The 24,945-nt window shown below is 39.1% G+C and overlaps 1 protein-coding gene across 1 annotated transcript in view; it reads left to right on the top strand.

Moving 5' to 3' along the window:
• Rap2a (RAP2A, member of RAS oncogene family) overlaps positions 1–24,733 on the top strand; it is a 43,698-nt gene extending 18,965 nt beyond the window's left edge. The window contains exon 2 of the mRNA XM_008823594.3: positions 22,220–24,733. Within this exon, the coding sequence (XP_008821816.1) occupies positions 22,220–22,457 (238 nt within the window). The 3' untranslated portion in view covers positions 22,458–24,733. The remainder of the gene's footprint in view (positions 1–22,219) is intronic.
• The last annotated feature ends 212 nt before the right edge of the window (positions 24,734–24,945 follow it).

Here is a 24,945-nt window from a genome sequence, read left to right as displayed (position 1 = left end):
ATTATATTTTCACTTTTTAAAAAAATTTTTTATTCATTATTTTTATCTACATGTATGAGTGTATTGGCTGCATGTATGTGAGTGCACCCATGTCGTGCAATGCCTCAGAGATCAGAAGAGGGCTTTGGATTCCCCTGGAACTGGAGTTAAGGATGGTTTGTAGCTGCCATGTGGGTTCTGGGAATTGAACCCGGGTCCTCTGCAAGAGCAGTCAGTGCTCTTAACCACTGAGCCATCTCTCCAGCCCCTATTTTCACTTTTTAATGTGGGTTTTTGAAATACTGTGGCATATTGGTACTCTTGAATTGTGTGTGCAATTTATAGATCTATTAGTGAAGAAAATGTTCAGAACTATTACCATTTTTATTTCCGGTTACATGCTGTTCTTTAATGATAGTATTCCCTATGCTTTCTTTCAATCTTTAGCCAATTTGGGGATATAAATTAAGCAGCATAAGAGTTCATCAGACATTTAGAAATTGATTGGCAGTATCCAGCTAAGTAATAAACTGACTAATCAACCTAATTGTGCATTTTATACTATGTAAATGCTATACCCCATGTGCATATGCCCTTAAATTGTCTTGAAGGTTTTTCCACCACCCTGCTTTAATGAGGAAATTATTTATCTTAATGATTTTTTGTTTCAATTTACTTTTTAATTGAAGTCTAACATTTATACATTGGAGCACATGAATTTTAAGATGCATAGCTAGATGCATATATACACTGTGTACCTAAATCCCAGGTGAGGATGTGGACAGGCAATCCAATCAGCACAGCAGGCTTCCTTTCATACACAAAGACCAATGTGCACTAGTTTGCCTATTATTAAACTTGTGGCTTGTGTCGTTCAGCATCCCCTTTGGGAGATCCATGTTATACAGAGTAGTAATCAATTCTCTTTAATTGAAGTATAGTCTCCCCCTATGTGAACATGCCATGGTTTTATTGTCTCTCATGTTGATGAATAGTTGGACAGTTGCTACAGGGAGCTATTGTGAAATAAGGCTCCTGTGAACATTCTAGAGATGTATATTTTGGTTCTCTTGCTGTATACCTAGGAGTTAAATTATTACTTCATGAGCACAAATGTCCCCATTAGGAAACATTTCCGAAGCAGTAATAACCTTTACTCCCCAGCCTCAGAAAGAATTCCAGTTGTTGTTTCTGATTTTTGATGTCATGAATTAAGCTGTGAATAAACATTTGTCTGTTTCATGTAGACATGATTCTTCATCTTTAATGCCCAGGAATACAATTTCTTTCCCATTCTTGTAACTATAAGTTTAATTTTAAACCTGATAGATTCTTCAAATGTGGCTGTTGCACTTTGTATCCCATAAGCACTATATGAGTGATCCACAGTCTTTGCATCCTTACCAGTGCTTTGTGATTGTCACATTTTAAAACTTAGATTTTCTGATGATGGTATTTACATTTCCCCAATAGCTAATGATGTTGAATATCTTTTTATGTGCTTGCCATCTCTTTCTACGTCATTGAAATACTAATTCATGACTTCTGCCCATTTCCAGTTGGATTTGTACTTTTGCTCTTGAGTTTGGGGATTTATATATTCCAGGTTTTGGGACTTTGGCAGATGCATGGTTTGAAAAGTTTCTCCCAGTCTATAGCTTGTCTTTTCATCCTCCTTACAAAGTCTTTCACAGAGCAAAAATTTGCATTGTGATCAAATTCTATCATTATGTCATTTTCTGGATCATATTTTTAATGTCTAATCTAAGAAGTCTTTGTCTAGCCCTAGGTCCTGACATTCTCTTCATGTTTTTCTCTAAATTTTTTATTATTTTTATGCTTTATGTTTGTCATCCATTTTGAGTTTATTTTGTGACATGTGAGTGTTAAGTTTAAGCATGATTTGTTGTTCCAGCCTCTTATAAAATCTGTTTTTAATCTGTTGCGTGATTTAGCAGCATTGGCAAGTATCAGTTGGCATGTTTGCATGGATCTGTTTATGAGTTCTCTGTCCTTCATTATTAATGTCTGCCCTTCAACTAATGCACAGTCTATATTGCTGAATTAAATATAAGAATTCAAACTAGGTATACTGATTGCCTGTACTTAATTTTACTTTTACAAAATTACCTTTCGCATGTAAGAAAAATCCTTGCCTTTATCTTAAGGAATTCTTGTTGAAATTGTATTAAAACTGTATTATCAGTTTAAGGGAGAATTGACATCTTTACTCTGTTGAGTTTTCCAGTCCATGAACATAGTATGCCTCTTCATTTACTTTGATTCTTAATTTCTTTTATTAGCTTTATATTGGTTTAAATAAATAAGAGCTTTACATGATTTGTTAGATTTATATCCACATATTTTTGGAGCAATTCTTAATGGTGTTGGGTTTTTTTGGTTGTTGTTTGTTTGTTTTGTTTTGTTTGTTTGTTTGAGACAGGGTCTCCCTTTAACCCCAGGTGATTTGGAACTCACTAGACCAGGCTGGCCTCAATCTCACAAAGATTCACCTGGTCTTTGTCTCCTAAGTACTTGAATTAAAGGGATGCCAACACCCCTGACCAATGGTGTATTTTTAAAAATATTTTGTTTGTTATTGTATGTGCATGAGTCTATTGCCTGCAAATGTGTAAGTGCACCCCTGTTGTGCAGTACCTGCAGAAGTCAGAAGAAAGCAGTGGGTCCTCTGAAACTGGAGTTATGGATGGTTGTTAGCTGCCATGTAGATGCTGGGAATCGAACCCAGGTCCTCTGCAAGAGCAGTCAGTTCTCTTAACTGCTGAGCCATCTCTCCAGTTCCACCAATGGTGTATTTTTAATTTCACTTTTTCTACTATGCCAAACCATGATTGTTTTTTCTGTGCGTATCCTTCTGAACTTACATGTGTTCTAGGACGGTGTTCATTTTGTTTTATTGCAGAGTCCTTGAAATTGCCCAGTACATGATTATGTTGGCTGAAAACATGGACAGCTTTTGTGTCCTTTCTGATATCCACATCTTCTATTTCCTTTTTTTGAATTTCAGCTTATTGCATTAGCTAGAGCTTCACATACTTGGGAGAATAAGAACAGTGACACTGGATAGTCTTGCCTTGTTTGTGATTTTAAAGGGAAAATAGTTGTAAGATTTTATAGATGCTCTGCATTAATAAAGGAAGTTCCTCACTATGTTTTTTTTCCTCTTAGAGTTTTTATTTGGAACAGGTAGCTTTATCACGTTATTTCTGTGTCAACTGATAAGATGTGTTGGGGTATCTTCTCCAGCCTGTTATTATGTTAGATAACATTACTTGGTTTTCAGATATTAAGCAACTTTGCATCATTAAAATAAATCCCACTTGGTCAGTAGATATTATACAACATTTCCCTACCTCAAGCCAGGCAGATGATTACTTTTCAAATTCATTTCCCTTTCTCTTCCCCTGTTGTCCAATTTTTTAGGTCCTACACTCCTTTTCTGTTTATTTTGTTTTGGTATTTTTGTGATTTTTGTTGTTGTTTTCAGTGCTAGGGACTGAACCCTGGATCTTGTGCTTTCAAGACAAGTGTTCTACCACTGAGCTAAATCTTTAACCCTACACTTGATTTTTTTTTCTTTTTTAAAAAAATCATTTATATTTTATATGAATGAATGTTTTGCCTACATGTTTATAAGTACACCACATGTGTACAGGGCCGTGGAGGCCAGAAGAGGGTGTTGAATCCCCTGGAACTGGATTTACATATAGTCATTAGCCGCTATGGGCACTGAGAACTGAACCTGGGTCCTCCGCAAGAGTGTTCATTGCTCTTACCCACTGAGCAATCTCTCCAACCCTAGACTTTATTTTTTCAGTTGGAGTGCTTAGTCTGAAAAAAAATAACATAGTTATTAAAAGGCCCCTGTTGCGGGTTCTCCTCAGGCCAGCTGTGAAGACCCTGACCTGGATCGGGTCCCGATTGGAGGGGGGGGGCAAGAGGTGCAGAGTCACGACACACAGACCCCAGGAGTCAGGTAGAAGCAAGCACTAGACAAGGTTCTGCAGGCTCGTTTAATGCAGGAGGGGGCAGGCCTTATATTTCCCTTTTCTCTGCCCCCAAGTCCCTTAAGTCAGAGTATCATTTTCTGATTGGTCTGCTCCACGCAGTCTGTCAGCAGTCACCGGGCTCGCAGCAGGGTACCTTTTTTGCGAGCTTGGGCTCCTTTTGTTGGTCCTTTTGCGGACCAAGAAGTGAAGTGAATTCTCACTGAATCCCAGGGCTCTGGGTCCGCGCCATCTTTGGAGGCCTCCTGCTACAGGCCCCACAGGCAAATACAACAGATATTCCTTTTCTTTCTCAAGAGGTCCAACAGACAAGGCAATTCTGAAATTTAACTTAGTGCTTATTTTGTTCTAAGATTTTTAATAGGTTTGATTAAAATAGTAATTCTGAAATCTTTCAAAGAAATTAAATTTTTAGTGTTGAGTAATTGATTTACTAGCTTCCAGAAATAAATGAATGTCAAAGTATTTGATAAGTTGATATATTTTGATATTTAGATCTCCTCCTCTATCTGTACTTCCTCTTACTGCTCCTCACCCAATATAATGAACTATAGAGTCTAATTTGTGTCCTCAATTGTCCTTCAGTGTGGGTACATCCATCCACTGGAGCCTGGTTAACCTACTAAAAATGGCATCCTTGAAAGAAACTGACTTTCCTCCTCCCAGCAACCATCAGTTGCCATAGTTTCTAAGGTAAAGCTGAGGTTTCTCACCTGCCTCACCATGTCCATGCTCAAATTTTTACTGTGTTTGAGCTTAGATGGGACTTGTGCATGTTGTCACCATTGCTGTGATTTCCTATGAATAACTGACCAGCTGTCTGGAAAATTCTGTTTTCTTATAGTCATCTACCACAATCTGGCTCTGCCCTTTCCTCCCCTAATGATCCCTGAACCTTAGGAGGCAGAAGTGTGATATAGGTGTCCTATTCAGGGATAAACACTCTGTAGCCTCTTATTATCTGCACATTGGCCACCAGTTGTTAGTTTCTATATTAATCATCATCTGCTGCATAAGGAAGTTTTTCTTGTGAGAGTTGAGAGATGCATTAATCTATGAGTATAAGAAGTCAGTAGAAGTCAGTTTAATGCTATATCTATTCAGTAGAAAACTAGTATTAGGCTCTCCCTTATGGCCTGTCACCTGTTTAGCCTCAGGTTCCTAAACCTGATATTGATATCACTTTCATGTATGGGCTTCATCCTCTGAAGCTGACCTTAAATCCAATTAGAAGGTGATTGTTTACTCTCATAATAGTGATGCCACTATTGCACCAGTAACCGTATCTTTCCAGGCTGGTTGTTGCTGTGGTTCATAGGATTCACATCTGGGTAAGGTTGTTGATTTCATCCCAGAGGTGCAGGGATGGTTCAATATATGTAAATCAGTAAATGTAACCCACCAAACAGACTCGAGACAGAAACCACATGATCATTTCATTAGATGCAGGAAAGGCCTTTGACAAAAATCCAACATCCATTCATGATAAAAATTATGGAGAATCTAGGGATACAGGGGACATACCTCAACATAACAAAGGCAATGCGTGACAAGCCCACAGCAAACATTATACTAGATGAAGAAAAACTCAAAAAGAATTTCCCTTAAAATCAGCAACAAGATAAGGATATCCACTCCATTCCTGTTCAATGTAGTATTTGAAGTCTTAACTAGATCAATCAGTAACTGTCCTCCTTTTTCCTAGTAATACATTTTAGTTGTACATATTGATAGGTTTCACTGAGACCTGTCCATCCATGTGTATATTATGGTTTGATCATGTCCACCCTTCTAACTCTGCTCTTTTACTCTCTCCCCTCCATCTGATCCATTATCCTTCTCTAGTGGTAAGGAAAAAAAGCATATATTTATCTTTCTGTGCCTGGCTTCTGTCACTAAATATGACATTTTGCCCCATCCATTTACTTAGACATAACATGATTTCATTTTTTGTAGCTGAGTAATACTCCAATGTTAGTATTAACCCCATTTTCTTTATCCTTTAATCTGCTTATAAACATCTCTGCACATTCCATAGCATGCTTTTGTGAATAGTGCTGCAAGAAAGCTTGGTGTCCTGACTTAATTTCCTTTGAGTACATACCTGTGAGTGAATCATAGCAAGATCGTATGCTAGTTGTGTTTATAGTGTTATGAAGACCCTTAATACTGTTTTCCAGTGTCTGCTCAGTTACATTCCCACTAGGAGTGTGTAAGGGGGCTGGAGTGATGGTGCAGCATCTAGACCACTTGCTGCTCTACTGGAGGATCAATTGGTTCCCAGCACCCACATCAGGTGGCTCACAGTTATCTATGACTCCACTCCAGGGGAGCTGAAACCATCTTCTAGCCTTCAATCACCTGCATACACATTCTCACACACAGACACATACACATAAATAAAAATAAAATCTTCTTCTTCAAAAAAGGAATGTATAAGGATTCCTTTTCCCCCACATCCTTGCCAGTGTTTTTTGTTTTTGTTTGTTTGTTTGGTTGGTTGGTTTGGTTTTTGTTTTTGCTGAGGATAGGGATAGGATGAAAGGTACTCTCAGTGTAGTTTTGGTTTTCATTTTCCTCATGGCTAAAGATATTGAATATTGTTTTCATACATTTATTGGTCATTTGTACTTCTTTTAAGAAGTGCTTGTTCAAATCATTTTTACTAATTGAATTAACCTGCTCTTTTGCTTATTTAATTTTGTTGGTTTTTTTGTGTATTCTGGATCTTAGGCCTCTGCCAATGCATGGCTCACAAAGATTTTTTTTGCCCTTTTGTAATCTGTTTCTTTCCTTTGCTGTTTGCTTTGTTGTGCAGAAGCTTTTTAATTTAATGCAATCTCATGTCAATTCTTTTTTTAAAATTGCATTTTCTATTGAATTTTGGTGATTTTTTAAAAAAAAATACAATACAGTTTGATGGCGTTTAGATCCCCTCCCCTATCTACATCTCCTCTACTGTCCCATGCCATATATATATATCACAGCCTATGGAGTCTGATTTGTGTCCCCAAATGTCCTTCAGTGTGGGTCCATCCACTGGGCCCACCAAGAATCCCATCCCTATAAGATAGTGTCTCCCTCTCTCAGCAGCCAAAAGTTCCTTAGGTTGGGTTGGGGTTTTTTACCTACTTCCTCTTGTCTGTGTTGGGATTTTGTATGTTTTTAGCTTACAAAGGACTTCTGTATGCCTTTCATCAGTGCTGTGAGTTCATATGAGCAACTAACCAGCAGTCTTGAAGACTCTGTGTCCTTCTGGTCATCCACCCCCTCTGGCTCTTACTGCCTCCTCTTCCTCAATGATCTCTGAGCCTTGGGAGGCAGAGGTTTGAAATAGGTGTCCTGTTCAGGGATAAACACTCTGCAGTTTCTTGTTCTCTGTACATTGGCCAACTGTGAGTTTCTGTGTTAATCACCATCTGTTGCATAAGGCAACTTCTCTGGTGAGAGTTGAGAGGTACATTCATCCTTTGTGTAGAGGTTGCATTGAAGATGTGTCACTTAGGGTTAAGCATCTCGCAGACACTTATTCTCTGCATTTGACCAGTTCTAGAATTCTGTAATAGTCTCCATGTGTTGTAAAAAGAAGTTTCTTTGATAAGAGGTGAAAAGTATACTTGTCTGTAAATATGAGGTTGCATATTTAGAATGAAGAAATTACATTGATCTAGAGATGTGGCAAAAGTGGGTTTTTCTCCATATATCAGTTCTTGCTTTTTCCTGAACTGTTGAAAGTTACTTAGGAAACCATTGCGTGTTTGAATGTTTTGAAGTGTTTCCCCTGTTTTTCTCTAATTGTTTACGAATTTCGGTTCTTGTCTTTGAGCTATTTTGAGTTGATTTTTGTACAGGGTGAGAGATAGGGATCTAGTTTCAGTCTTTATATGTAGATATGCAGTTTCCCAGCAATATCTGTTGGAGAGGCTGTCTCTTTGACCTACGTTGGCACCTTCATCAGAATCAGTCATCTGGAGCTGCGTAGGTTTATTCCTGACTTCGGCCTAGGTGTCAGTTTCTGTGTCAGTACTGCACTGATTTTGTGACTGTGGCTCCGTAGTAGCCTGAAGCCATGTCTTGTGTTGCCTCCAACATTATTTATTTTGCTTCAAATTCTTTGGGCTATTTGAGGTCCATTCGTGAATTTTTTTTTTTTTTTTTTTTTTTGGTTCAATGAAGAATGCCGTTGGTATTTTGATAGGAATTGATTGATTTTATAGATTGCTTTTGATAATATGGCCATCTTAGCAATATTTATTCTCATTATCCATGGATATAAAAGGTCTTTTGGTCTTCTAATGCTCACTTCAATTTTTTTTCCAGTGTTTTACAATTTTCATTGTAGAGCTTTTCCACCTCCTCTTTCCTTCCTCCCTCTGTCCCTTTCTTCCATTTTCCTGACTTCTCTCCTAACTAGTTCATCATTGGTGTGAAGGAAAGCCACTGACTTTCTGTATACTGAGTTTGTATCCTGTTGTTGAAATATCCGTTCTCAGAGGTTTTTTGAGGAGTCAATTACAGAATTATATCATCTGAAAGCATGGTTAATTATATTTCCTCTTTCATCCTTTTCATTTCTCTCTTGCCTGGTGGCTCTGATTTAAAAATTTCCAGTACAACAAGGAATAGCAATGGTGAGAGTGCGCAGATTATGCCCACTTATGCCTGATTTCAGAAGAAATGCATTTCATTTATCCCAATTCCACATGAGATTGACTGTGGGTTTGTCACATACAGCCTTGATTATGTTGAGGTATGGCCATTCTGTAGCTAGTTTGATTCAAGGATCTTATGATACAGAGATGTTGAAATTTATCAAAGGATATTTAATACTGATTGAGATGATCCTCTGATTTTCATCCTTGCTTCTGTTTATGTGTTGCTTTATGTTTATTGATTTTCATATAGTGACTCTTTCCTGCAGCTTGATTATGGTGTGTGATCTTTTTAATGTGTTGTTGAATTCAGTTTGCAAGTATTTTATTGAGAATTTTTGCATCTGTGTTCAAAGATACAGGTTTTGTATGTGTGTGTGTGTGTGTGTGTGTGTGTGAGAGAGAGAGAGAGAGAGAGAGAGAGAGAGAATTGGGTTTTCATAATACTGACTTTATAGAATAAGTTTCCTTCTGTTTTATAGAATAGTTTGTGAGGCATTGGTGTTAGTTCTTTAAGAGTTTGGTAGATGACAACTGTGAATCCATCCAATTGGGCTGTTCTTTGTTTCTTTGTTAGGTGACTGTTACACCTTCAGTCTCTTGGTTTACTATTGATCTGTTTAGCTTTTTTAAATATCCCCTTGATTTAATTTTGGCAGGTCAGACCTGTCTAAAAGTTTATTCATTTCTTCCAGCCAATTTATTGGTATATAGGTTGTCAGAATACTCCCTAATGATCCTATGGATTTTAGTGCTATCTTCTTTTTCACTTCTAATTTTATTTGAATCCTTCCTTTCTCTCTCTCTCTCTCTCTCTCTCTCTCTCCTCTCTCCTCTCTCCTCTCTTTCCTTTTTCCTAAGACAGAAGTATTGTGTATCTCAGAGTAGCCTCAAGAACTTGATTTTTAACCAAGAACAACCTTGAATTTAAGATTCTCCTTCTACCACCTTCCAAGGGATTACAGGCATGTGTCACCATTAGTGTGGTGCTGGGGATGAATGCCAGGGCTTCCCCACATGTCAGGCACACTACCACCCAAGCTATGTCCTCAGCTGTCTCTGTTTCTATTGGCTAATTTAATTAAGCATTTACTAATTCTCTTTATCTTTCCAAAGAACTGACTCACTCTTTTATTAAGCCTTTATATTGTTCTTTTAGTCTCTCTTTCATTCATTCCAACTCAAGGTCATTGTTTTTGCTACTCATTTGGGGTTTGTTTTATTCGTCTCTAAGACCTCGTTGTGCATCATTAGGTGATATATTTGAAATTTCTGTGTTTTTAAATTTATGCAGTCATAGCTATAAACTTCCCTCTTACAGTATTCCACAGATTTCTGATGTTTTTATTTTCATTTGACCTAGGAATTGTAAATTTCCCCAAGTTCTTCAGTGACTCACTGTTCGTGTGTACTGTTCAAAGCCAGGCATGGTAATGCATACCTTTAATCCCAGCATTCGGGAGGCACTCTTTAAATTGAGACCAACCTGGTCTGCATAGTGAGTTTCAGGCTAGCTGGGGCTACAAGGAGACCTTGTCTCAGAACAAACAAACAAATAAACACAGCAAAAGAAATAAAACCATGTATACACAGTCTCTGTTTTTATAATTACTGTACTTTTTCTTGTTGTTGATTTCTGCTTTCATTCTGTTAATGCTCTGTTAAAAGATAAAAATTACTTGATTTGACATGTATGTATGAAGACTTGCTTTATGGACTAAAATATTTATTTTGGAAAAAGTCCATCTGCTAATGAAAAGATGTGTTCTGTTGCTATGGGGTGGAATTACATGTCATTTTTTGTGCTGCCTCCAAAATATGCAGGCATACATCCCATAGTGATGGCTCAGTTCATGGTGCATCACATGTTTGACAGTCATGTAGCATACATGTGTGATAGGCAGTGCTATCTAGCTTTGTGAAAGTGCACACTAGGATGCTTTCACAGTGATGAAATCACCTCCTGACATTTCTCTAAGTACATCCCTATCAACAGACATGACCATCTCAGGGCTATCATTGCCACCACTCCAGTTCAAGCTGCCCCTGTCCCAGAATGCTGCAGCACTGCCAAACTAAACTCCATTTGGCTCACATTAACCACACTCATCTCTTAGCTGTGGTTCTTCCATGTTTAAGACCATCAGTGGCTTTTTTTTTTTTTTAGTCTTTGACTACATGATGAGTAAAGAAACCTGCCTGTCACCTCATGTTCTTCCCCTTGTACTACAAACTGCTGGTCTGTATTCGTTGTTGAATAAGCCTCGCCTTTTCCCTCTGCCCATCTTTCCTTGGCTTTCCTTCAGTCTAAAATGTGCCATCCCTACTCTTCTCCTGTGGCTGACTTGACTGTCAGCCTTCAAACCTCCTCTTAGATTATATTTCCTTAGAGAAGGCTTCTTTACTTTCATGTATTCATAGCCTATCCACATGAGTTATGACTACCACAATGTTTAATTAGATCTTGTTTACTGCATTTCCTTCAACCATAGCTGTAAAGGGCTCATTTGCATTATTTAACCTCAGCCTTTTCATACCATCTAATAGATACTCAAGAAAGTAATAGATGAAAACCTATGAACACAAAATTCTCCATGCTGTAAAATGTAAATAAGAGTTCAAACAAACAATCCCTACATGAGAGTAAAGATGATTTTAAAGAGAGGAAATTTCATCTGAGCCCTTAACGGTATAGTTAGAATGTGAGCCTCACTGTAGGTAGAAGACAAGCATGAATAAAACAGAATTTGCTACACAGAAGGTCCTTTTCTTTTTTTTTTTTTTTTCTTCGAGACAGGGTCTCCTTGTAGCCCTAGCTAGCCTGGAACTCACAACGTAGACCAGGCTGATCTCAATCTCAAAGAGATCCACCTGCCTCTGTCTCTGGAGTACTGGGATTAATGGCTTGGGCCACTATGCCCAACTCTAGAAGATTCTTTTTAGAAAGTTGGAGATAAAGCCTGTAACTCCAGCTCCAAGGGATCCAACTCCTTCTGGCCTTCTCGTGTACACGTGTGTACACCCATGTGACATATACATTTACACACAAATAAATAAATAAAATTTAAAAAAACAAAAAGTTAAAAAAAAAAACGCAAAAAGTAACTGCTGGGTATGCTGGTATACACCTTTACCTCCAGCACTAGGGAGGCAGAGGCGAGCAGATCTCTGAGATCGAGGCCAGCCTGGTCTACATAGTGAGTTCCTGGTCAGCTAGGCTACAGAGAGATCCTGTCTCAAAAACAAAAACAAAAAACTATATAAAAAGGAAAGTAGGAGATTAGATTAGATTAGATTAGATTAGATTAGATTAGATTAGATTAGATATATGGGGTAAGGATTTGGCTAAGAAGTCATCCAGGGTTTAGAAATGATGCCAGTTGGCTACAGCAGTGGGCAGTGCTTGCCCCCTTGGAGGGAAATAATGGAAAACAAGTGTAAATTGTTTGCAGGGATTGGTGCATTTCTTTTCCGCTCTTACTTCTTCATTGACCCCACTGTCTGTGGTCCGCTCTTTCATGAGGGTATTGTTCATTTGTTTCAGGTTGTAGTTTGACTAGTGCTTTGTCAGTTTTAATGATCTCATCAGAGATGCTTTTTTAACATTTATTCACTTATTTAGTAGTGGGTGCTCATGTGGAGGTCAGAGGACCACTTCAGGAGTCAGTTCTTTCCTTTTGCCATGCGGGTTTGAGGGCTCGAACTCAGGTTCTTGTTGTGCCATCTCTTTGGCCCTCAGAGAGGTATTTTTCTTTATTTAATTGATTTTTCTGTTTTTGGTTCTTTGATTTTTGGTCTTTTTCATTTCTTCCTTCTGCTTTGAGTTTCTGTTGTTCAGATTTCAGTTTTAGATTTTTGGATTTTTGGCAGATTGTGCTGACTGAGCATGCCTAATTTTAAATTCTGAAATCCAAGCCGTGCGTGGTCACTCATGCCTTTGATCCCAGCACTCAGGAGGCAGAAGAAGGCAATCTCTGTGAGTTAAAGGCCAGCCTGGTCTACATAGCGAGCTCCAGGACAGCTTCAAGGAGACCCTGTCTCAAAACAACAAAAAAAAAGAAAAAGAAAAAAAATCTGAAATCTAAAATGTCTTATTGTTATTTAAAAAGTTTCAAGTTTTGGAGCATTTTGAACTTCAGAGTTTGTGTAGCAATGCTCAAACTGTAATAGCTTGAGATCTGTTACTTTTAGCCTCTGAATCACAGCACATCTTGCTGATTATCATCCCCTTTAATGATTAGTCACCTTTTCCTGGTTCCCATATGTTTGGTCATTTCAGATGGTATTAGGCATTTCTACTGTTGCATTGCTTAGCCTCTGAGCTTTGTTACAATTCTCTGGAAGGATCTGTTCTTTGGGTACCATGTCAACTCCAATAATTTCTGTGCACCCAGTTGATTTTACTTATACTGGCATGGTATCTCTGATAGCTTTGAATATTTCCTTCTTGGTATTATTGCTCTTGATACACTGTTCATATTCAGTATGCACTCAAAAGCCACAAGAAAGTTAAAGCAAAGTACTGTTTCCCCACATAAAAATCCCTACTAAAATGGAATATGTAGTCAGCTCAAAACCAAGTCAGTTTAGAGGCAGAGGGCAGCCTTTCTTAGCTCATGCGTCCCCCTTACAAGAAGTAATGACATTTCATGCTAGCAACCCTGCAAGGCGCCCTAGTCTCCTCATTCAAAACATTCCCAGAACACTCTACTGGAAGGTTAAAATATCAGTCCTGAGGTGGGAGACCAGCACTCTTACTACTCCAGCATTGTTAGTTGTAGAATAAATTTTTGGGTGTTTACTGAGACTGTGTATGTGGCTACACAGAAATTTGATGAACTAGACTAGAAATGAGAATTTATGGTCAAGGGCTTTTAACAATAGATACATGGGATTTTTTTAAACATACCTTTTAGAACCATACATGGTGACACACATCTTTAGTCCCAGCACTTGGGAGGCAGAGGCAGGCAGATCTCTCTGAGTTCAAGGCCAGCCTGGTCTACATACTGAGTTCTAGGCCAGCTGGAGCTACAAGGAGATCCTGTCTCAAAAAAGACCAAAAAAAGAAAGAAAGCCATACCTTTTATACCCTTTGATACAGAAATCATTCTTGTAAGTGTATTCATCAGATTGCTGTTTATGTTTTCCAACAAAAATGTCACTAATAAAATGAGAATAAATTATGGTAGAGTTTTAATATATAGGAGTCTATAAAATGGAATACTGCTTAGCCAGTAAGATAATATGCTATTTATTGAAATGGATACCTCTATAATATTAAGTAAATTTGAAGCTGCTATATAATTGATATGCTCTCTTTTTATGAAAATTTGTGTCTACGCTACTATATATGGGTAGGAATTAGTATGGAAATTCATACTCCAAAATAGTGTTCATTCTCACAGATGAGATCAAGAATATTTTCTTTTTCCTATTTAAGTCTTGCTAGAAATTTGATTTTTAAATTATTATGCGTTGTTTGATTCAAGCAAGGAAGGGAGGAAGAAAGCCTGTCTCCATTTTGCAGAAAAGAAAGGTTTCTTGCTCTAAAAGGCAGAAGAATTAGGACCTGTGGTGAAGGGGCAGGTGTTGGACACTGTAGCTTCTAATGCAGAGTGAACTTTAACCCTGATTTCTTAGCATCAGAATTTAACAAAACTGAACGAAAGGACAAAGCAAGCTGCCTATAGGTATGAGCTCTGCATCATTAACGATGTTCAAACTTAACTACAAAGCCACCTGGCAGGGTTGGCACTGAAGTGATTGAAGCATCAGGTGGTTGACATTTTGCCTGGGGAATCTTAGTAGGGGAGATTTTTTAACACCAGGAGGAAAGTTGAACAAGGGGACCTAGAAAAGCCTTTCTGATTCTCATCCGAACTCAAAGAGAATGTTATTTAAACCAGTTTCTAGCCAAGAAGAGCATGATAAAATTCTCATGAAATACGCCCTTCTTTTAACCTCAAAAGTTAAAGGAGCTGACAGTCGTGAGATCTGACTACAGTGCACCACAGTGAATAAGTGATGGGAAGAAGGACTTGCAGTAGTTTGAAGTCATAAATGGTAAACATGATATTGTTTGGGGTCAATGTCAGATGAGACCAGTGGTTCCTGACTTCTGTGAAGCTTGGACTCAATCTTCAGATTGTGTAGGTAGAGATAACATGTTATTAATAGATTCTTGATCCCACAGATTCAGAAACAGCTCTGAAATAGGACCTAGGAATCAGTATTTAAACTCTAACGTTGTTTTAATGACCAACCAAGTTTAGATAGTTCCATAAACTACGTACACACATATTAGGACAGTTACAAGGAGAAAGCAGCCTATTGAACACACTCAAATGATTTTAAGCCATTGATTTCTACAAAGCTGCCTCACTGAGAAGCCCGTTGGTATTCTACAGCTAAGTGGTATTTTGTGCAATCTATTAAGCACAGCTGCTTAAAAGAGCTGGATTTATTTATTCATTATATAATCATACTCATGAATACAATAAGCAGTATGGAAACCCAGAAGATATGTTTATCCACAGTCTACAAACAAAAATAATTTGAGCTACATCAGCCCCTGTCTGACCCTGGCCAAACTCTTAAAGGAAACACCACGGCAAGGTGGTGCCCTAAGCAGGATCAGGTTAATAGTAATTCAGAGAGGAATTTTGGAGTTCTGTTTTCAACTTCGTTCCCTAATGGTATGTTTAGAAAATGGGGAAATGAAGACAACTTACAAAGCTCTGATGAGCGTAACTGTTGTCATCCACTGACAGAGTGCCTAGTCTTCCTGATAATAAAGCTGGTTCTGCTGTAAATACTCTGCCTCTCGAGGTCACTTGGGGTGCCCTAGTTCCTCATATCTCTATCTCAGATGAAGTGTGTGTCCTGTATTGCAAGAATTGTGTGTGGGTGAAAGGAGATGGGTCCCATAGGCCCATTTGCTATTTCTTCAACCAGCAGGCACACATCCACTGGTGCTCACCATCCAGCCCATGTCTCATTGGAACCTTTCCCTGATACCTTACACTACACTTCTTAACACCACATGCCACCTTCCCAGTAGTGCCTGTGATACCTTTCTTAAAATGGCACCTGTGTCCCTAATGTGCTCCCTGGGCTGCATCTTCTGTTTCTAATCTACCTATAACTTGTTTATTTTTAGTGCCTGTGTCCTCCACTAGACTGTAATCACTTTGAGGGCAGGTGTCTTTGTTGTTTCTTGTATCTAGGAAATGGGGACAGTAGTATCTAGCACATGGTAGGCTCTTAGCAAAGATGTGTTGAATGAATGAAAAAGTATATGATCCTGACCATTACTGCTGCACAGTAGGCATCTCTCAAGGTAGGCCTCAGTAACCACATTGTTAAAAACATTAAAACTATTTTGAGATTTCATCTTATGCAAGTCAGAATGGCTAAGATCCAAAAAACAAATGATGCTAAATTTGGTGAGGATGTGAGAAAAAGGGAGCACTTACTCACTACTGGTGGGAGTGCAGACTGGTGCAGCCACTGTGGAAATCAGTGTAGAGGTTCCCCAAAAAGCTAGGAATAGATCTACAAGATGATCCAGTCATACAACTCTTGAGCGTATACCCAAAGGACTCTGTACCTTATTATGAAGATACTTGCTCATCCATGTTTGTTACTGCTCTATTCACAATATCCAGGAAATGGGAACAAATCTAGATGTCCATCAGCTGATGAACAGATAATGGAAATATGGTATGTTTACACAGTGGAATATTATTCAGCTGTTAAGAAAAATGGAATTCATAGGTAAATGGGTGGAACTGGAAACAGTCATCCTAAGTGAGGTAACCCAGACCCAAAAACACAAATGCTGCATGTTCTCTCATAAGTAGATGCTGACTTTGAATCTGTAATATGTGTGTTTCAATTGGAAAACCCATAGCGGTCAGGAACTAGTAAGGATCCATGGGGACAGGGAGTTTCATGCAAGGAAAGATAGAGTGAAGTGATTTGAGCAGAGAGATGGGAGTAATGGAGTAGGAAGGGTTAAATGGAGTGGGGAATGGGTAGAGGAGACAGTATGGGGAGGAATGACTAACACTAAAGGCCCTTAGAAAAAGCCATATGGAAACCTACCACTATAGAAGCTTCTTAAAGTATTATACATGATAAAAAAGAGAGTGTCTGTGGAGTTAAAAGGAGTTATCTTATAACAGGGGGGCATTACTAGTACTAGATACCATAGGGTAGCAAATAAAAGCTCAATGCCAGAAATAGACTCCCTCTTTTGAAGCTGTTGACCAAGGATCCCATAGATCCTCAAATTATAGAGGCAGGCCATTGTCCCTGCTTTTGGTTACCCACCAGAACTTGACAGTAAGACCCTGTTGCTAAAGACACTACATACATGAACTGTAGAACAAACAAGGCAAAATAAAGCTGGTACATAATCATCAACCTCACTCAGATATGAATCTGTGAGTTAAAACAACTGGCCTGGCAAGATTATGCCCACTGGTGCAATAGAGGCATAACTGTTATGGCAGTAACCAGTCACTTCCTACTTGGATTTGAGGTCCACTTCACAAGATGGAGCCTGTACCTCACATTGATATCAAGTCTAGGAACCTGAGGCTAGAGGGATCACAGGCCACAGGGGGGAGCCTAATACTATTAATCTGCTAAATAGATAGTTTAATATTAATCTGCTAAATAGATAGTATTAAACTGATTTTTGATGACTTATTGTTACACATAGATTAATGCATCTCTCAGCTCTCAGAGCAACTTCCTTAAGCCGCAGATGATGATTAACACAGAGACCCCACAACTGGTCAATGGGCTGCAGAGTGCGTATCCCTGAACAAGATACCTATATCAAACTTCTGCCTCCCAAGGCTCGACATCATTGTGGAAGGGGGGATGGAAAGATTGCAAGAGACAGAGGTTGTAGGGGAGAACCTAGTACTGTTATTGTGCTAAATGGGCATAGTATTAATTCTAATGGCTTACTATTTATTACACCTGTAGATTACTGCTATCCCTCTCACCAGGGAAGCTGCTTCTTGCAACAGATAGTGATTAACATAGAGACCCACAACTGGTCAGTGTACAGAGAACTACAGAATGCAGAGTGCTGAGCCCTAAATGAGACACCTGTATCAACCCTCTCCTCCAGGGTTCAGGGATCATTGTGGAAGAGGAAGCAGAAAGTTTGTAAAAGCCAGAAGTGGTAGATGAATACAGGGAAGCTGTGTTTTCCAGACATAGCAGGGAAGTTGCACATAGGAACCTACAGCACCAGTGACAGTTTGCACAAGACTTGTGCAAGCCCAAACCAGATAAAAACTGACCATGGAGGGGAGAGGTGGACAAGAAGTCCTAGCTCTAGCTGAGGAACTATTAGCAATTGATAGCTGCTGGGAGAGGGAGAGTCAGTTTTCTGTAAAGGTGATGCAGGGAGGTTGACCAGGCTTCAGAGAATGGACCCACACACAAGAGCATTTGGGGAGCACAAATTAGACTCGATAGGCCTTAAAAATAGAGGGCATGAAGTGAGGAAGGGTAGTGAGGTGGGATGAATCTCAGAGGAGATGGTGGGGAGAGCCTAAATAGAATCAAAATACATTGTATGAAATTCTCAAAGAATGCACTCACAGTCACTGCTGCTCTACCAATGGGTTCAAAGTCTTTCCTCCCATGGGATCTTATGAGTCTTTCCACACATTTCAATGCCACTCCTCAGGTACACTTTCATATCTCTTCGAAAGATCGGCCTGCTGGATGTTCTTAGAACAGTGGGAAGTATTTCAGCCGTTGAGCTGGTAAAGTAGAGGTGTTGGTTGTGAGCTGGGCCACCATGTCCGTTGTGATTTTTCTTTCAGGTTTAAAAGCACTTTAGAAATGATCTAGTCTGACACACAGGCACCAACAGACTATATTATATTAACCTAAATTCATAGAACTAGCTAGAGACAGTTCTGAGACTGAAGTCCTAGTTTTGGATTTTTTTCACACACCAGATAAACCATTTGCTCTGCCCTGAGAGCACAAGGCTTTGCGTTTTTGCTTTGTCCTCATCCATCTGTCTTGAAGAGCATCTAGTCCCTCCAGCTCTTATCTTTGTGTGCAGGACCTTCCATGTTGTCCCAGCCCAGTCTTCTGGTTCCCGTCCCTTCTGGTGTCAGTATTTCCTTTATGGCCCCAGGGTTACGAGAATACATTACTTGTTTTAGCAAGAAGCAATTAAAGGATCAGCAGCACCAGGTTGCTTCAGTGCTGCTTTTACTCTCTCTTTTGCTAGTTTCTGCCCCACATTCCTAGGTCCTGACTTGGTTTGCTCCTCCTCAAGGAATGTCTTCCTTCCTTGATTAGTTTATGAACTTTCTGGCACTCCTTCATTTCCCAAGATATGGCCTTACATTAGTGGAGGATTGGGGGAGGGGGGTTGGCACTGTCCTCTTGTCTACTCTAGATTCATACATTATCTCATCTGACTTTTACAGCATCCTTGTGTTCAGTAAGAACTGGAACTCTCATTCTTTTCTTACCTACAAAGGAGTGAAATACAGGTATGCAGAGGAAATAATTTCACAGTCTTGCTGCCTCTCGTTGGCAGGAGTGGAAGCTAAGCCTCCAAATCATAGTTTAAAATATTTTCAAGTGTCCCAAATTTTAATGTTAACAGAGAGATAAAATTCATTGCCGTCTGTTATTCAGAAATTACATAATTTTTTTTTCTCAAGATCTTGTTCAGTTTCTTGTTCTGGCTATTAATCTGCATTTCTCCAGCATCTTTAACACTTTTATTGCAGGAAAGACCCCTGACGATTTGGTTAGTAGAGGTAGTAGTAGACAAGGTCTCTGATACTGATGGAATTTTTACTTGCATTACTAAATGCTATTAAATGTGTTTATATGTGGACCTGTGTTTGCAGTGTTCAGATTACCCATTTGAGAGTCAAACTGTTGTCATTGATTGTGGCTTGGCCCACCATGTCTGTTGTGATTCTTAATTTACAGATTCAAAAGTACCTGTACCCAAATTCTTGACTTAAACTGTGTATCATCTGTTATAACTTAATATTTTTACAAATTTTGAAGAGTCCACATGTTTTACTAGAAACTGTACTTTCGAACTAAAAGTATAAGAAATATTTCTGAGGTATAAAATATGAAATAGTATTGTAGTTAGCCTCAAAAATATTCTTAAGATTTATCTGTTAACTAGTAGTAAAAAGTGATTTGTTTGCTTCTTTTTCTGTTTGAAGTGGGGTCTCATGTAGCTCAGGCTGGCCTCCACTTCACAGTGTAGCTGAGGATGATCTTAAACTCCTTTTCTGCCTCTGCTTCCTAACTGCTAGAATTATAGGCGTGTGCCAGGGGCCCAGCATTAGAAAGTAATGTCTTAGCACTTTCCTTTTTAATAAGTATAGTTCACAGATTGAAGTTAGGTTTTTAACTTAAACTAATTCAATAAATTTTATATAATTACATTTTTTTTGTTCCTTCATTGACAAGCACAGCATTTTAAAGCACTCTGTAACGTGTACACCCTCACAAGGAAAAGGAAATGCAGTTATAGCTTCACAGGTAAAGCAAGTTAGAAACTGACATTGTCCTGACATGGCTGGCAGTGTCAGCTCACTGTAGCAGGACTGCTCAGTACCACGGTGAAGAGAGCTGCTAGGGAAGGAAGCTGGTAAGTGACTTTTTCAGGCCCAGCTTCATTGTTCTGCCACTCGTCCTCCCAGAGGCCAATGGGTGCACATAATGGTGTGTATGTGAGAGCCCTAAACCAAAGATGTGAAAAGTCCTTGTGTCCTGTGCTCAGTGCTGTCAGCATGTGAGTGCAGAAGTCACAGGTACAGATACTATAAGTTCATCCTGACTCCTTCGATATGAATTGGAGTTACCTATCCATTCCCAGAAGAAAGATCCTGTGCAAGTTCTAGGTTTACCTTGGATGTAGCCCCACTCTTTTATCTTTACTTTTTTTATTTTTAAATGCACATGTTGATGCGTCTTTTTGTGTGTACCTGTGCAAATGGAGGCCAGAGGACAACCTTAGATGTCATCTTGAAGAATGTCATCTACGTCCTTTGAGACAGGGTCTCTTACTGGACTGGAGTTCACCAGGTTAAGTTAGACTAGGTGGTGGGCACAGGGATCCTTCTGTCTCTGCCTCCCCAGAGCTGGGATTGTAAATATGTGCTACGGTGCCTGGCTTTTGGTGCATTCTGGGGGCTAAACTTGTGCTCATGCTTTTAAGCAAGAACTTTACTGACTGAGCCTCAGCCTTCTTTTTGAGACAGGGTCTAGCTAGTAGCCTGGGCTGGCCTCAGCCACAGTCTCTTTAGCACTGGGATTACTAACTTGAGCCATCACACTGGGTGCTTCATGTAAGTTGCTGTATTTCACTGCCTGAAATACGCCCTCATTGGGGCCATTCTTAGTTTGATCTCATGCCAAAGGAAAAGATGGGTGTCTATTGGGGATATGCTTGGCTACACAACTTAGGGTGAGTAGTAAGAACCATCTTAACAGAATTATGAAATTGTGCAGTATTGTAACAAAAAAAAAACAAAACTCCCTACCTTTCATCCAGTTTCCTGAGTGATTCAAACACTCTGAGTCTTGCCACAGTGAAGTCTTCACTAGATTTTCCTTCTGAAAGATTAGCTGTTCCCAGTCACATTTGGTAACATTTGTGTAGTGTTTGTAGGAAAAATATAAACACACTAACTTATACTAAAATCACAGAACATAAAACTTTTGAAATGACCTTTAAAATGAAAGTTCTAAAATAGGCAAAGTATATAAACATGCAGACCAGCACTGGGTATTTTTATACCCTGACATGTGTTGTGTCCTAGAGAGTCATCTTTAAGTGCCAAAATGATTCAGGACGTTTTTTTACTGTTCCTGTCATTAGCTTCATCAGTAGCATTTTACAAATATGTTTATCCAGAGACAAATATTGTAGTTAAGAAGCAAAATAGAGACATCAGATAAAGCTAATGATTAAATTGTTTACTCTTTTTGACTGAAAAATGTAATTATTTTTTTCAACTGACTCATTCATAAGGGAAAGAATGTCCTTCTATTTGATGATTTACATCCTAATGATTCCTGCTAGGTTTTTGTTTGCATTTTGTTGTTGGGGAGCAATTCAGAATATTTTTGTATCCTTATAGAATACAGTAAAATGCAATTTTGTTAGTAAAGCTAATTATTACTGAAACTTTGAATAAGCATCTCTTGCCACAGAAAAAAATGTAAATTAAGAGAAATTTGTCTGAGATTCTGAAAATAATTTCCCAAGTATATCTGGAAAGGATACATAATTGATTTTAGAGGACGCATAATTGATTAATTAAAAGCATCATTTGAAAAGCCCATTTGTGAACTCTTGAGAGCAGCTTCCAAATGCCCTTAGGTAGACACCAGGCCACTGGTGCAAGTACTTTTGTGTGTGCCTAAAGAGACCATTTGTACTAGACTATAGCAAAAATAGAGAAAGCCTGTCTTCCCTGTTACATTTACTGCCAGCCACTACATACAATTTGTGCATTTGTTCTTTCTTAGGTATGAGAAAGTGCCAGTCATCCTGGTTGGGAACAAAGTGGACCTGGAGAGTGAGAGAGAAGTGTCCTCCAATGAAGGGCGAGCCTTGGCCGAAGAGTGGGGCTGCCCCTTTATGGAGACTTCTGCTAAGAGTAAAACAATGGTGGACGAACTCTTTGCAGAAATTGTGAGGCAGATGAACTATGCGGCTCAGCCTGACAAAGATGACCCGTGCTGTTCTGCCTGTAACATACAATAGCATCTGAACATGGCAGTCCTGGACAGGATTTGCCCAGGCTCGTAGGCGAAAGAAGCCTCGTTCTACCCCACTGCAGTTTGTAGGACGCGTGGTGTGAATCCATAGTGAGCTGCAGCCCTCATTCAGAAACAAGCAGCAATGGTCAGTTGATGTCTCTGAGTACCTGTGGGTTCAGTAACTACACTTTCCACCATTGTCCTCAGTCTTCTGTGCACATCTGCAACTTGAAGGCACAGGCCATCGATCTACAGGGTGATCTCATTTGAAGTGATGATGGCATCGCCGCCGAGTTGACAGAAGCAACTGCTGTATAAATTAAAAAGAATCATGAGAGAGAAACCACAAGAATTCTATGACCATTTACAATTAAAATATTTTGTCGTCTTTAGAAAAAAAGTAAAGGAGAAATATTTTCCTACGAGAGTACTGAATTTCAGGAATTGGTGTAGAGCTTCTAGCCAGTGTGTTGGATCAAGTAACAGCTGGCCTGCCAACAGCATTGCAGGGAGTCTTCCATCAGCTGACACGGTTCTGTTTCTCAAAATTGATGCTTAATCGTAGATGTTATCCTAATCTGTGACATGGAATTCACTCATGCATCAATCCTCAATAGAGTAAAAGTCACAAGGTTGTATGAAAAATACAGTCTGGCTTTAGAATGTGTTAAATCACCTGCTTTGCCACTCAAAACAGAGGCTCTCACAAGAGTTTGATGAGAACTGAAAGCGCACACCCATCCAGGATGGTCTTTATGTACTAGAAGGAAGCAGCTGAGATGGAGAGATCGCCTAGCCTTACTAACAAGAGCATTGTAGTCGATTACCCAGTACCATCACGTAAGGAAAATGAAGCCATGTTGCATCCACATGTCCCCGTTTGCAGAAACCTCACAGGACAGTACAGATACCTGGCATTTCTGTGTTCATTAAAGCAGCCAGTTCCTCCTTGCCTTTAAGGGCTATGGTTGTGATGTGACCCTTGGCTAACCTGCTTTGGAAATCCAGTTTGCTGTAGTAGAGCTGTATTTGCAGGCATTTTTTTAAAATTGAATAACCATGTGATATAATTTGGGCTTAAAAGTAGAACATAAATTATAGAGTGGAAGGTAAGGGATAAAAAGCCTTTTATCTTCCATTTTCTTGGAGAATTACAGAAAGGTTTTCTTGTACCAGTTTTGCCCTGATTACTGAAGTGGCAGGTCCTGCTAGAGTGAATAGTTCATTTTGAAAAGGTGCTCAGCTCTGACATTTTTGGTTTTCATAGCCTTGAAGTGTTTATCATTTGCATGAAAAAATGGCACAGGAAAAACCTATTCAGGAGTTTCACAATCAAGCTTAGAAGGGTTTCACCTCACCTCAGAGATGTAAAGGCTGAAGAGATTGTCTTGAGCCCGTCCTCTGGAGATAACTGCAATGTCACTGAGCCTGCAATGTACTTAGTGCCCACACCTTCTTGGTTCCACAGTCTTGTGCAAGTAACCTCTGGTCTTAACGAGTGTAACTGAGAGAAGAGTGTGTGTTTGTGTGTGCATGTGTGTTTATTGTTCCTAAGAATTTGGCACAAATCAGAGATAATTGCCTATACTGAGAATCGATACTGCAGAATATAATGTATAAAACACATTTTTTAAATTATTTGTCTCCTCTATGTCATTGAAGCATCAGTAGCCCCCAAGTATTTAGTAACTGACATTGAGCTCAGAGGATAGAAGAAAGTCATGGTATTTTTCATGTCTGAGAAAACCGAAGAAATAATGTGAAAGCAGGCCGTGGTTGTGAGTCGTTCAATTGTGAATATTTAAAATCTTCAGTATCATTTTCTCCAGTTAGGAAGTACCTTGTTTAGAAGAAAAAAAGTTTTAATCAGTTTTCTTGGAACAAATTTCATTATGTAAAAGTTGATTTGATTCAGAGATACAGAGAAATCAGATTCAAGAAGTATGTTTTACTAAATCTACTAAAATAGATGTATTAGTGAATTGATTGAATTCTGAAGCCTCTAACTTGTCAGACTAACTCTGATTTTAGAATCCCATAATTAATAGCAATTTTATGACAACTAAGATCACATATTAGAAACAGCTCTATAGATTCCACAGTTTATATCGTGGATGTCTATGCAGACATGAAAAAGGTGAAATAACCTGAAAGGGCTGACAAAATGTAAGGTAAAGGTGTTTGTCAGATGACTGCAGGCTTTCCTGTAAGATGTCCCTAAGAACTGACTTGGCTACCTGATCAGTGTTTGCACCAACCCTCACAGACAGTGACCGGGCATCATTTCCCCAAAAGCAAACCTGCTGTGTTCTCTCCCTGTCCCTCTGGCATGAATTTGACCATCATGAACGAGTGTTTGATGGGATGAGAATAAAAAGTCCAAGAACAGGAAGATTATACTTTTTGGCATATGAAATAATGGGCCACGGAGGAGAGTTGGTGACTTCAGGTTGCTGTTTATTTAATGCCCTTATCAGAACTAGCAACTAGAT

Source organism: Nannospalax galili, unplaced genomic scaffold (genome assembly GCF_000622305.1).
Source record: "Nannospalax galili isolate Female #2095 unplaced genomic scaffold, S.galili_v1.0 scaffold528, whole genome shotgun sequence".
Taxonomy (NCBI): domain Eukaryota; kingdom Metazoa; phylum Chordata; class Mammalia; order Rodentia; family Spalacidae; genus Nannospalax; species Nannospalax galili.
This window is presented reverse-complemented; position numbering and strand designations above follow the sequence as displayed.